This window comes from Diabrotica undecimpunctata, chromosome 3 (genome assembly GCF_040954645.1).
Source record: "Diabrotica undecimpunctata isolate CICGRU chromosome 3, icDiaUnde3, whole genome shotgun sequence".
Classification (NCBI taxonomy): domain Eukaryota; kingdom Metazoa; phylum Arthropoda; class Insecta; order Coleoptera; family Chrysomelidae; genus Diabrotica; species Diabrotica undecimpunctata.
The window spans coordinates 20,034,774-20,048,554 of NC_092805.1; the positions used below are offsets into that span (position 1 = coordinate 20,034,774).

At 32.5% G+C, this 13,781-nt stretch overlaps 1 protein-coding gene across 2 annotated transcripts in view; it reads right to left on the reverse strand.

Annotated features, from left to right (window-relative positions):
- LOC140436525 (uncharacterized) overlaps positions 1-7,383 on the reverse strand; it is a 100,025-nt gene extending 92,642 nt beyond the window's left edge. For both annotated transcript variants that reach the window (XM_072525411.1, XM_072525410.1), the window contains exons 1-3: positions 7,206-7,383; positions 6,937-7,100; positions 6,252-6,433 (exon numbers count right to left, since the gene is read on the reverse strand). In XM_072525411.1, coding sequence (XP_072381512.1) covers positions 6,252-6,433; positions 6,937-7,100; positions 7,206-7,263 — 404 coding nt within the window. In that variant the 5' untranslated portion in view covers positions 7,264-7,383. The remainder of the gene's footprint in view (positions 1-6,251; positions 6,434-6,936; positions 7,101-7,205) is intronic.
- Between the last annotated feature and the right edge of the window lie 6,398 nt (positions 7,384-13,781).

Genomic DNA, 13,781 nt, shown 5'->3' on the forward strand with positions numbered 1-13,781 from the left:
ATTAACAATACATGTACAAAGAGAATTGCAGAAGGGTGAAGATCGATTTTAATTATGGGGGTAGTTAAGGGGTTGTTTTCATCGATTTTTTCGTAAAAAAAATGAGGTTTGACCTTATTTTCATCATAACTCACTCAATTTTTGAGCTAGAGTCTTTTTTTTTATATATATATAATAGGTCTATTTATGCTCTTTAAAAAAGGTTCTATGAGTTTTCTTCCACAAATGCACCATTTTCCCGATATTTGACTTTGAATCTTTCAAATTTGGCATTTGAAGAAAACCGCTGAACATTGATAGGCCGTATTTCGGTTCCTATTATATCGCAAAAACATTTTAAAAAATGAATTGTATTTGTCTTTTTAACAGCTACAAATTTGTTCTCTACAATTTTTTTGGTAAAATGCACCATTTTCGAGTTATTCGCGAAAAATCGATTGAAAACGTCGATTTTTTCGTCTAAAAGTTGTTACTTTCAATCGCGAATAACTTGAAAAATATCAGTTTTACAAAAAAAATGTATAGAACATTTTTTGTTTAGAATCACTTTTTTAATTGAAATCTGTGGTTAAAACGTAAAAAAAAAATTTCACCCCTGAGATGGGGTGGCAACCACCCCCAAGGCTTTGGCGCACTTTGGTCTGATATAGATTTTGATCCTTAGGCTATTACCTACCTTCTGTTAAAATTTCAAGTCAATCCACGCAGGACGAAAAAATTGCGAGGTGAAATGCTTCATTTCCTGGACTATTAGGAGAATAAATTAAAAATTATAAGATAAAATTCTTTATTTCACCTTTTAATTGTTGAATTAAAAATATTTATTTTGGTAACAGATCGATCTAAAAACCGATATGTCAAATTTTCGAAAAAGGAAGATGCCCCAATCAAACAGTTTCAGAAGAATAATAATTTTTTATGCTCATACCATGAATCAAGCCACATATTCGAAGGTTACTGTAAACAATTAACTTCCAAGAACGTAAAAACCAGACTACATTAGAATTAAATTCTTGCTTCCAAACCAAAACATACCGTGAATACAAAATATTTTATAATTCAATTGAATACCAAGAAATCGGATAAATCATGTAATTATGGTTGCAGGAAAGTGTGTTATTTTCGTAGAAACCAATTTCATAATAATAATCATAAATATTATATTTAAAGTTATTCATACAAGACTGTTAGCAGTATTTAAAAAAGCAAACAAAGAAAATGCTTCTTATTTGGATGTTTACCTTAGTGTTTGAAAAATTCATTGTAATTGATTGATACTGATCCAATTTCACTTTAATAACACTAAAAGTATATTTTGGATGGAAAGAAAATGATATTATGGCTGTAATTAAGCATGATTTTAATGTGCTTAAAATATTTTTATACAGGGTGTTTCAAAAAAGGTAACACCGTCTCTAGGATGGGTTAAAAATCGAAAAATAATTGGGGTTTGCTTAGTAAAAATTTTTTGTAACTCCATCCGTTTTCAAGATAAAAACGTTGATGTTATACATTTTTTACGATTGAGTAAGTGTTCAAAATGTCCTCCGTTTTCACGAATACACAAGTCTATCCTTTTTTCTAAAGAATCCATTAATCTTCTAAACGGTTGGGGATTTGCCATGATGTCACTAAAGTGACGTTGAATTCTGTCTTCCAATTCTTAACGTGAATTTACCTCTGTAGCATACACTTTTCCTTAACATACGACCAAACTGTGTAGTCCAAAGGATTAAAATCACATGACCGAGGAGGTCAATGAATCGGAGCTTCTATACCTCTCCCGATCCATCGATTCGAAAAATGGTTATTCAACCAATTACGACACCTTCTGTAAAAGTGCGGTGGAGTTGCATAAAACATAAAGATCGCTCGTTGAGCGTTAAATCTTTTAATATCTTGAATAATTGTTTAAAAAATCAAGGTACATTTCACCGTTTAAATTTTCACATAGAATATGATAACCTATCAATTTGGTACCTAAAGTTGCTGCCCAAATATTAACTTTAAACGAGTGTTGGTAATGTGATATCCTTTTGACTCGTGGTTTCTCATCACACCAGTAGTGTGAATTATGGGAGTTAAACATACTTTGTCGCGTCAAGGTGGCTTGGTCCGTAAAAAGAATGCATTTTAAAAAATATGGATTGAGGGCAGTCCTTTCTTGCCTGACCGGTAGATCGTCTGGCACGAGATCTTGGACTTGTCTGTAATGATAAGGATGTAGCTGCTGCTCTTTAAGTATCGTCTAAGTACTTGTAGAAAACGTATTTGTTTGTCTTGCCATATTCCTTACGCTAACTGTTGGATCTTGATCAAGTAAATTTATCATTTTAAAATAATATTTTCTTTCTTACTTGTACTTGGTCTCCCAGAATTTATTTTATTTGGTCTCACATTCCCAGTTTCTCGACAACCTCGTTCAATGGCTCTAAATGTTTTTTGCTTGGTAAGTTTCTTCCAGGAAACTTTTAAGCATAAGGCGTAAAAGCTGCACTAGAGTTTCCTAAACACTCAGCTAAGGAAACATGTCGGTGTTTTCAATATTTAAGTACATTTTGATGAACAATATCTAATTTTACAAATAACAAGGTTTCAAAAATCTAATTATTGTTATCGTCATAATCATTTTTTTATTTTCAACTTGAATTCTCTACACTTTTCGTACCTATAAGTATAACAGAAAAGTTGTTCAAAATTAAATTTTCCATCGAAATGTCACCTTCTAAAGTCAAAAATAATTTTGTTGACAAAAGTATTCAAAAAACGAAGCCAAAAAAACATCAAAAAACGCGATTTTTCTTTTTTTGGCCCATAACTTTTTTCCACGTCGGTATAGGTAATTTCAAAGTCAGAATGAAGAAGGTTACAAGTAAGTTGATGAAGAAGTATGATGTTAGAAAACTGAAAGATCCCAATGTTTGACTGAAGGTAAGTAAAAACCTCAATACAAAGGTGCTAAAATGCACAAATGCAGGAACTATAGAAGAAAGTCTGACCATCATACAAGAAACAGTGAGAGAAATAAAAGAACAACACCTGAATAAAGATACAGAGAAACGTTAATCGTGGATGACCGATGAAATACTTGAACTCGTGGATCAAAGAAAAAAACAAAGGAAATCTCCAAGAATATAAGAGAATACATACCATCATTAGAAAAAAGATAAGAGAAGCCAAAGAGAAACAAAAAACAGAACAATGTCAAGAAATAGAGGAGTATCAGAGTCGATATGATAACTTCAATGTCCATCAAAAGGTGAAGGAAATAGCTTGGAAGTTCCAAAAATGCAACAGCGGAAAAATAACATATGGTGAAGGCAATCTTGCTATAACCAAAGAATTTAAAAAGAAAGTATGGGAAGAATACTTGGAGAAACTTTTCCACGAACTTAGAACAATACAAGAACCCACCATTGAAGAAAATTCAGGTCACAAAATCCTACCAGAAGCAATAACGGCGCGGTCAGACAAATGAAGGATGAAAAGGCACCGGGACTTGATAAAATTCCTGCAGAACTGCTGAAGCTATTAGATGCAGAACAAATAAAAATAATAACTGAAATATTCAAGGCAGGAAAAATACCAGTAGAGTAGCTCAAATCGGAGTTCGTACCATTGCCCAAAACACCAGGAGCAAAAGTTTGTGAAGACTATAGGACCATAAGCCTAATGAGCCATCTGCTGAAGCTGTTTTTAAAAGTCATCTACAAAAGAATTTATAGGAAATGCGAGGAAAAAATTGCGCCCGATCAGTTTAGATTTGTGAACGCCGTTAGTAAGAGGGAAGCTTTATTTAGCATTCAGGTATTGTTTCATAAATGTAGAGATATCAGCTGTGATGTTTTTGTATGCCTGATTGACTACAAAAAGGCTTTCGATAGAGTCAGGCATGAACAATCATCAGTAAGGACAACATAACTGGAGCAAATCTGTGTGTGAACCAAATGAGAATTGAAAGTGTCTCACAGTACAACTACTTGGGAACTATAATTAATGAGTCATGGAACAATACCCAAGAGATTAAAAGTCGCAGCGGAAAGGCAAAAAGTGCATTCTTGCAAAATATATCTATTTAACCTTTTAACTACACTGCTTGTCTAGCTTTAAAAATAAAATAATACAACCCTAGCCATCCTATTGCACAAAATATAAGAAATGAACTTAATGCACTACACCATATAAATAATAAGGTTACATTTATTAGGATACCTTCACACATTGGCATTAAAGGCAATGAGGAAGTTGATCAATTGGCATTAAAATCCATCAGAAATGAAAATGTTCCAGAAATTACTAAATATCCCCACACCGACCATAAACAACAGTCCATGAATCATATAATAAATCTATGGCAAGCAACTTGGGACGCAACAGACTCTAAATTGAAAACAATAAAGCCTCGAGTAGACGCCAGCCTACCACAACAAGGAAAAAGAAGAGATCAAGTAATCGTAAATCGTCTTCGAATCGGCCACACAATACTAACACACCAACACCTTCTAAATAAAGAACCAGCTCCGATTTGTACCTACTGCTCTACTCAACTCACCGTGAAGCATCTGATAATCGACTGCCCGCAGTTCCAACCTCAGAGAACATGCCGAGGAATTAGTGGAAACCTGAGAAGTATGCTTACGACAAATGTAATAAACTTTAATTTATCAAAATGTACTACTGTGTATGTCCCCTAATAACCCTTGGTGGTTGATGTGGGTTCTCTATGTGTTCTCTATGTGTGTAAAAAAAAAATTGGCGAAGCTGCACCTCTACTCTTATGAGGCATGTTTAATTTAAAGCTTTCTTAATCTACATACATGAGTTTAGCTAGAAAAATATGCTCGCTCTTGGTAGAAGAACTATCTATCAATAAAATTAGCAAATATACCTATAAAACTCAATTGTACTGTCCCAAATTTAAACAAAAATCCAAATAAAAATTGTGTAATGAGGATGGTAAGATATCAGTATTGGGTAATCTTACTAAGAATGAAAAATAACGTATGGTCTTCAAAAACAAATACATTTGTATACCTTACAAACTACCAAAACCAGAAAGGCCAACAACCTGGTCTTATAAAAGGAACTATTGCCAAAAAAAAAATAAACAGGGCAGGATCAGGACTGAAAACCAAAGACGAACAGTGCAGGAAACTGATAATGAATATATACAGAAAAATGCTTAGACTAAGTTGGGTGGATAGAGTTACAAATGACATAGTATTAGAACGGATAAGAAAACAAAAAGAAGTACTTAACACTATAAAAATTAGAAAGTTACAATATTTGGGCCATGTTATGAGAGGTGAGCATTGCAAACTGCTACAGGTTATTATGCAGGGAAAATACAAGAATGGAGAAGCCAAGGTTAAAGACATGTACTTGGCTAAACAATCTAGGAACATAGTTTAACTGTGGTTCCGTAGAACTGTTCAGACGAGCATTATTGAAGAATTTAATCTCTATGATGGTTGCCAAGCTTCTAAGAGAAAACAGAACAAAGAGAATACGATTAATATTGCCTTGGCCACTTTGTCTTCTCCTTTTTCCATTTGTTCACTATAAGAACATATAAGGCTTCCTCGAGTTTTGGACCGCTTTCTTTTATGAGTTATTGATAGATTCCTTTACACTTGCACTCTTGTTATTCTAAGTGAACATGTTACATTAGTATTTCGACTTTTTAAGAAAAAATTGGGAAATGTAAGTAGTGATCATCAGAAAGGGATTCGCTAAGATCTGCAATGCATAGAAAAGCACTACCTAGGCCTCTGGGATGCAGAAATGATGAATGAGTACATTTGAAATCTACTTAGGGAATTTACCGCTAATTATTAAATTGGGCTGAGGTTTAAACCATTAAACACAGAATGGAAGACTGTTACAATGTTGGTATAAAGAAAGTCCTTAAGATTTTCTGTTTGAGAAGATAGAGTAGACAAATTATATAAATAATCTTGATGTTTGTTTGCAAATTTAACTGAAAATTTATAGTTTAAAATGCCATGTGATAAATACAGCTAACATTGCAACTATGTATGATTGATTTGTTTCCAACACAGTGGCAACATAAATGAAATATTCCTTACCTAGTACAATATTTTATATACTTGTAAATCTTTTTTATATAAAAATTAAATCACAAGGTACAAATATTTTTCCAATGTAGAGATTTTCATCTTCCATGTCACTAGTACAGACAAAGAACAATGTAGCTACTTACTTTGAGTCATAATACAAAAATCACTTACCGGTCTAGCCAGTATGCTAAAGGTTTTATAGTAGTGATGATATTATGGACATCTGACATAACTTGAGTATGCAGTTCAGTACAATTGTCATCTATAAGCAAAAGCTCCTTGTATAAGGAATTTGCTGCACAAGACAGCCTAAGAGCTAGTGTTTGTAAATTTTCTTTGTCTAATTCAAAGTGCTGAAACAATAAATAAATATCAATAGTGAAATATATTTGTTCAGTATAATAAATAGTTTTTAATGATTCAAGGTTTAAATAAATATGTTTTCTAGGTATATGACACAAGATGTAATGAAATTTTTTTTTCAATATTTCAGTGAACAATTAAAAAAAATAGAGACCATATACTTAAGAATCATTGATATTACATATACCTAATATCCCTACAATTTATTTACATTTAGTATAAGTTGTATAAGATTGTTATGCTAAACAATATCAGAGTTTACCTTGATTTAAATTATTTAAAGTAGACATTTTTTGTTTTAATTTAGAAATTGTTTAAAAAATACAGAGCCATAATTTTTAGAAAATGTATTTTTAGCTAAATGCAATAAGTCAATAAACAAGAATTGCTTATAATAAATCTACCTCACAAAAAATTAAAAAATTTACAAAAAAAAATCGGTACTTTTTTTTTAAATACTGGTTGAAATAAGAGCTAGTTAATTTTTACTTACAAAATTTCTTAAATGTTCTACAGCCTCCAAGATAATTTCTTGGTGTCCTAGCATCTTAACACCTAAATGTTCCAAATCATCAGCTCTCAAGTTCAGTAACTGATGACCAGTTACACCATTGTTCAAGAACGATGAATTGTATTGTAAAATTACGCTATCTAAACCTAAAAATAGAGTAATTGTATTGTGGAAAACAATTAATTAGGCGGATAATTTAGTAATTATAACAAATTTGAACAAAAGCCAGAATGGTCTTAAAGAATATTTACCTTTCAGCCAATCTGTGACTTGGTCCACAGACCAGTCTTTAACGTTAACATAAGCCATTTTAAAAAATAAAAACTTAAACACTACACTTGTATTTATTTAAAATTTCACATTTTGCTCTTGATAAATAATTGTTATTAGTACTGGGGAATTGACATTAATGACATTGACAAGACCCGACAAGTTTTTGAATCAAATTCTATGACTCAGACTCTACTCTAGATACTGATGGTCATAAATGTTTCCTGTTCTGAAAACTAGCGTAGTTGCTGAAAAAAAAGTTCGGCATGAACTTAATGCAGTCAAAAGCTTTGCAAATAGCGTTTATCAAATTATATTGTTTTTAAAATGTTACATAAAATGTTTAAAACAGTCAAAAAATTGCATCTATCATAATTCATAACAATCATTAGGCCTTCATTTATAAAATATATTAATGGAAAGTTTATACAAACGTTTATGTATCTGCCACAAAAAGTTTGTTGAACTGTCCTTAGTTCCCATTCGCTCACATAATGAATGATAACGTGACAACGATCGAGCTTTCATAAAATTTAGATTCCCTTATTTTCGAGAACAAAAATTTATGATTTTGCCTTTTAATTACTTATTTCATAAATAAGGAATGGATACAGCGATGGACAGGAATAACTGGCTGATAAAGTTTATGAAATACTGAACATTATTCCATAAAATATTAACATTAAAAATAGTTTTTCTTATTTTTCAACACTATATTTTACATAATTATAAAGACAATAAAAATTGTTTTCAATTTTTTACATTTCTAGAAAAAAAAAACAGAATATAACAAATTAATGTGGCAACGCGGATAGTGATATCACAGAATGTGATATTCTGACAATCTATAGTTAGAACGGTCATGTTTAGTTCATGGTACAATGAATACTTGTACCATGTGTTTAGTTGACTGTATTTTTAGTGTATAATTAGTTGCCTAAACAGGAATAGTAGCGAAAATTTAATACAATATAAAATAAATATCCAGAATAGTTAGATAAAATGAATTCAGGATGTGCATTTAAAAAGTATAGGATTTATTAGATTTATTCTATTACCTACATACCGTTTTTGTATTAAAAGTACCTAGGTACTGTTTTATAAAAATAATCTAAAACGTTTTTTGTTTTCTTTTCCGATTTTCAGTTTAACAGTTGTTAAAATTTGAAGTACGATTTCTGAAGAAGTTCTAAATTACAAGTAAAAATTTTACTCTAGAGTAAAATTTTAACGTTAAATTTTACTCCGTGTGTTAAATTTACTCTTTTTATGTTTTGTTTGTGTTGTTAAAAATGTGATTGTCTTGAATTTATTGTTTTGTTTACTAATTCTGGTTACTAATAAACAAAATCAACTTATGCTACCGAGCTCTTCATGGAATGCAGCAATATTTTTAAATACTACATTGCAGGAGTAGAATGGATGAAAGAAGACAAGTGTTATCAAAGGGCTTCTTTCATATAGTCTATTATGAATTAAAATAGCTAACAACATCTTCATTGAAAATGTTTACAATGTTATAATACAACTCCTTATCTGTCACAACATATTTCTTGCACTGACGTCTAAAATTTTCTTTTTTGCCTGGATCTGATGACAAAATCAAGGTTCAAATCCAAGACTCAAATTCAACTGAGATTAAGATAGGGATAGAAAGGCTCTCTTCAAACATCAGTGAAATATCTAATCAAATGGGTAATCTTACCAACAAATTATGTACTATACAAACGAAAAATGAAGTATTCAAGAAAAATACATTTTATGCCACCTTAGGAACCCAAACTGAAGTCCCTCAACATTTTGAGTCAACAGAGAAAAAGACAAAAATTACAGAAGATAAATGGCATTATGTAGTTATTACCAACTTAACCCCTATTTACACCCCTATATAAGTTGTTCACTTTATTAAAGAGAAGCTAGGTATCAAGGAATATATTGGATGTTATGCCCTCCTTCAAGATGCCGACACAGCGAACAGTGGTTCCTCATTCAAAATAGACATAAAATCTAAAACCTTCATCGACTTATTATTTAATAAGGAAATTTAACCACCTGGTGTAAACATTAAATGGTCTTCATATTTTGAACCAACGCCTTCATCTGAGTCAAATATGAGTCCGAAGAACATCAGAAGCCCCGTTAGCTTGAAAAATCCAATTACTATTTTAAGCAAGAACAAAAGTGAACTGGAAAATACAAAAATAGTCACAGACAAGCAGACCATCGAAATTTGCAAATCGAAAAATGCTTTCCATTCTCATATTAACATTAAGAAGGATACTTTGGAACCATCGATAAATCTGGATCCTTTAACCCCACCAAGAGCTAGATTAACCAATAACTCGAACAGTCGATGTCTTCTAGCAAGATTAAGGGAACTGGATATCTTAAAAGCCATTAAACTAAATCTTGCTCTTCTATAAGACCAACCTGCTTCAGTATGTTACAAAGGATTCACCAACACAATCGATAAACTCTTTTTGGCTTCCGAAGGACTTCCCACTAAGACTGAAAATCTACGAAAAATCCTTCTAGAATTTAACGATGACTGTAGAATTGTCACAATTGAGGTGGAAGCTAATATTGCTGCTTTTAGGTCCTTTCTCACTTCGGAAAGAATTATTCACCTACAAAAATCAAGGAAAAAAACGAAATTTTTAAATAATATGACGTGTTCTGTGGGACTAGAAACCTTAAATTATTATAGTGATGACAACTTTAGCATGGTTCTGATTAATATTCGTTCTATAAGATAAAATACTTAGATGAATTATTTTTGTTTCTAGAGGAATTAGGATTTCCCCCGAGAGTTGCGATTATCGAGCACTGGCTTGAAGTTAACGAGCCTTTTTTTGTAGAAAAATATACCACAATTGCTAGGTATGATCGTCCAAGTTCAGCTCATGGTGGCACCATAATTCTTTCTACCCTTTGATGTACGTTCTACAATTATTAATGTATGACTCTCTGATCATGAGGCAGTATATACCAAGTTTAACACTCTTTACAAACAATTCTCGAAAACCCAAAGTTTAGGTACGATTTTTTCCGCTCAGAACTTTCGTAAATTCCAAAATTTGTGCTTGACTTCTGGGTGGCACTTTCCCTCTGTGGACATGGACTATAATTTTAGTGATTTTTTAGACAAGCTTGTCTGTATTTTCAATAAGGCATTTCCTTTACTTACAATTAAGTCAAAACATCACAAACTCTGGACTACCAAAGGTATTCGCATATTTGCCAAAAATATGCATTCACTACTGTACATCAAGAAATTTACTAACACCGTCATTGTCACTATATATATTGAAGTACAGAGGAACCTATCTAAAACTTATCAAAACAGCTAAAAAAATGTACTATGAGAATCGTCTGGGAAGCTCTAAAAAATGCTGCAAGGGAAACTTTGTCCATAATAAACGATCATCGAAATAAAGCTAAGACAGCTCAAACATTTTCTCTTCCAAACCCTGAAAATCTAAATGAATACTTCGTTAATGTGAGTAAAAATATAATATCAACTTTGCTACAACAAGATCCTATTTCCTATCTCCCTAATTCAAAAAAGGTGTTTAATTCATTCTTTATAAGACCAGTTGCTAAATCTGAACTGATTCAAACAATCAGTAGTATCAAAAGCAAATCTTCCTGTAGTACTGATGGACTATCCATAAAAATGTTCTTAAATCTCCCAAATAATGTGTTGGAAGTCCTGGTCTCACTAATTAACGATTCCTTTGAAAAAGGTATATTTCCAGAGTGCTTAAAGACAGCCATTATTATTCCTCTTCATAAGGGTGGTGAAAAATCTAATATCTGCAACTATAGACCTATTGCCTTAGTACCGGCTCTATCCAAAATTATTAAGAGACTTATAAAAGCCCGACTTATGTCCTTTCTCGTTAAAAACAACATTTTATCACAAAGTCAAGCACTAAACAATAATCTTTATACTGCCAGTTTTTTGTGACTATGCCAAAGCTTTTGATTGTGTAAATTACTACATTTTAATAAAAAAACTAAATTTTTACGGAACTCGAGGTATTTCGTTGAATTGGTTCCAATCTTACTTGAGGAATAGGAAACAGCTAGTTAGAGCAAATGATACTGACTCTAGTCACAAAAGCATTGTATGTGAAGTACCACAAGATTCAGTACTGGGTCCTCTACTTTTCCTTATCTTTATAAATGACATCACTAACTTAAAAATCGATGGAAGAATTTTTCTTTTTGCTGATGATACCAGTATTACCTGGAGGAACTCTAATATTGCAACTCTTCATGCAATTATAACTTGTGATCTACTAAAAATAAAAACCTGGTCAGACTCCAATTTAATCCCTTTTAACCTGGATAAGACAGTAGCATTATCCTATAAAGGAGCTCTTCAACCCTTGCTTCTTAATAACAGCCAGATCAGTATCGTTGATTCTGTAAAATTTCTTGGTATTTGTATAGGCAGCAACCTTAAATGGTCCCTATATATCGATTTGTTAAGTAAGAAACTAGCCTCAGCCTGTTATGCAATAAGATCTTTTTCTAAGGAAATCAATTTAGCATCTTCCAAAATAACATACTTATTTTGGAAGCATATATAATATGCAGAAGCTACTGCAAAAATCACGGGATTTAAACTTTTCCCTCTTTATATATTCTAGAAACTGTTTGCTTAATTCGTAAACACCTACATGTTTTTCCAGCGAGACCTAATCATGACTACTCCAACAAAAATTCAAGCTTTGATGTGTATTTGACGATCCCGTCCACTGAGTTAGTAAAGAAATCTATATTAACAAAAAGAGAAATCAAACGATTTCTACTTAGCGAAACCGAATTCAAATCTTAACCACTGTGTTTCCTAAAATTTGCGAAACAAACAGCTGGATGAATTACTCGGCAAGGGAATCTAAAATTGCATTCCACAAGCCGTTCATCCTAGTCAAAATTCGTAGTGAATTCAGTTTCTCGTACTTCCAACGAAGTAAATAACAAAACAGAATGACGGTATTAGATTTTTGTTCTGATACAGTGCAGCAACAACCGTTGATACGTATTTCGACCTCCTTAAGTCTCTTCAGAACATTCTGAAATCTATATTATATTCGGCAAAACAGTTATAGGATCTCCTTGTATTATGGAGTGTTTCAAGTTCGAATGCAAATAGTATACCTACTCACTATCGTTTTTCTCACATCTGAAGCCGGCTCTGCTGCGCCAAGGCCTACGATGATCTCGCATCAGCGCAGCGTTTCTTCTTCCATTCTTTCATTTGAGTTACATTATCCGTAAGAGCCAACGCTGAAATCTTTTCGTGAAGCGGCTATAGTTTTCGCATGTCCTTTGTTCTCCAATCTCGATAAGTCTTTTTCCAAATTTTTTGTTGATTACGATATTTTAAGATTTATCTTTTAATTTTCGAGACGTCCTCTTGACATCAACAAAGACATCAGAAACCGGTATAGAGGAAAGGCACCAAATTTGAGACACTTTTTTTGAAAAACAAATATAAAACAGAATATTCAAAAGTTTTTAAAACAGTTATTTCAAAAACTTAAATTTGATGTTTCTAGAACACAACAAAAAAAAAGTAAAGCGAATCAATCATATATTTTTACAAAAAAATACATTTAATTTTTTTTGCGACATTTAATATTAAAAATAAAATGGGATAGCTAGGTAGCTAAATCTGAGACAGGCACCTTAATTTAAGATACTATTTAAAAAAGCCCTTTCCTTCGCAGAAAGGCAAATAAATGTGCTGGACTTTATTTCTCCATAGTCTTTATGTGCCCACCTGCTACATTGGTAACACTTTGCCCATCATTCATCATATCTATCGTCGGAAACTTTGCCGGTGCAAAATAAAGATTCCGCGTCGTTTTCTCCAGTTTCGTTGGACGATGAATGAGCTAATGGAAAGTCTTCACTGCTATCTGAGCTTGAACTCGAAGAAACTTTCCGCTTCCTTCTTGGTGTTTTACCTTTTGATGTAGAAGGTTGACCTACGTCTTCATCTACTATTTCTTCTTCGGGAGTTGCTGTTTTTTTATCTAACACCTTTTGTTGAACTGTTTTTTCTGGAGCAAATACACAATCCAAGTTTAGCTGGGGTACTAGTTTTTTTTGCTTTTTTGCTTTTTTCTTCTGCAAACTTTGCTCTAATTCTTCTTTGTAGGGTGTTAGAGTAATTACTGAAGCCTTTCTTAATCTGGCATGTGGTTTTTTAGTGGTAGGTATCTCTCTCGTATGTAGGGATTGGACAGATGTCTTTCGGAGAAACAAGTTGTTGATGAGGTAGTGGTAGACTAGGAGTTCTATGTCCTCGCATTGGATGATTTGGTTGTTCATGGTTTGGTTTTATTATTTGTTCGTTCCTTTCGTTTTGTGTTTCTAAGTGCTCTTGAATTCCAAATTCAAAGTCCCTAAAAATATGGCGACAAATAGGGACTAGTCCAGTTTTTCGCAAACCATTGCAAGATATTTCCATCGTCGCAGCTTTGTTATACGCTTTACAAAAAATACTGGCAACGGCATAAGGCGACACAACACTCAACTGA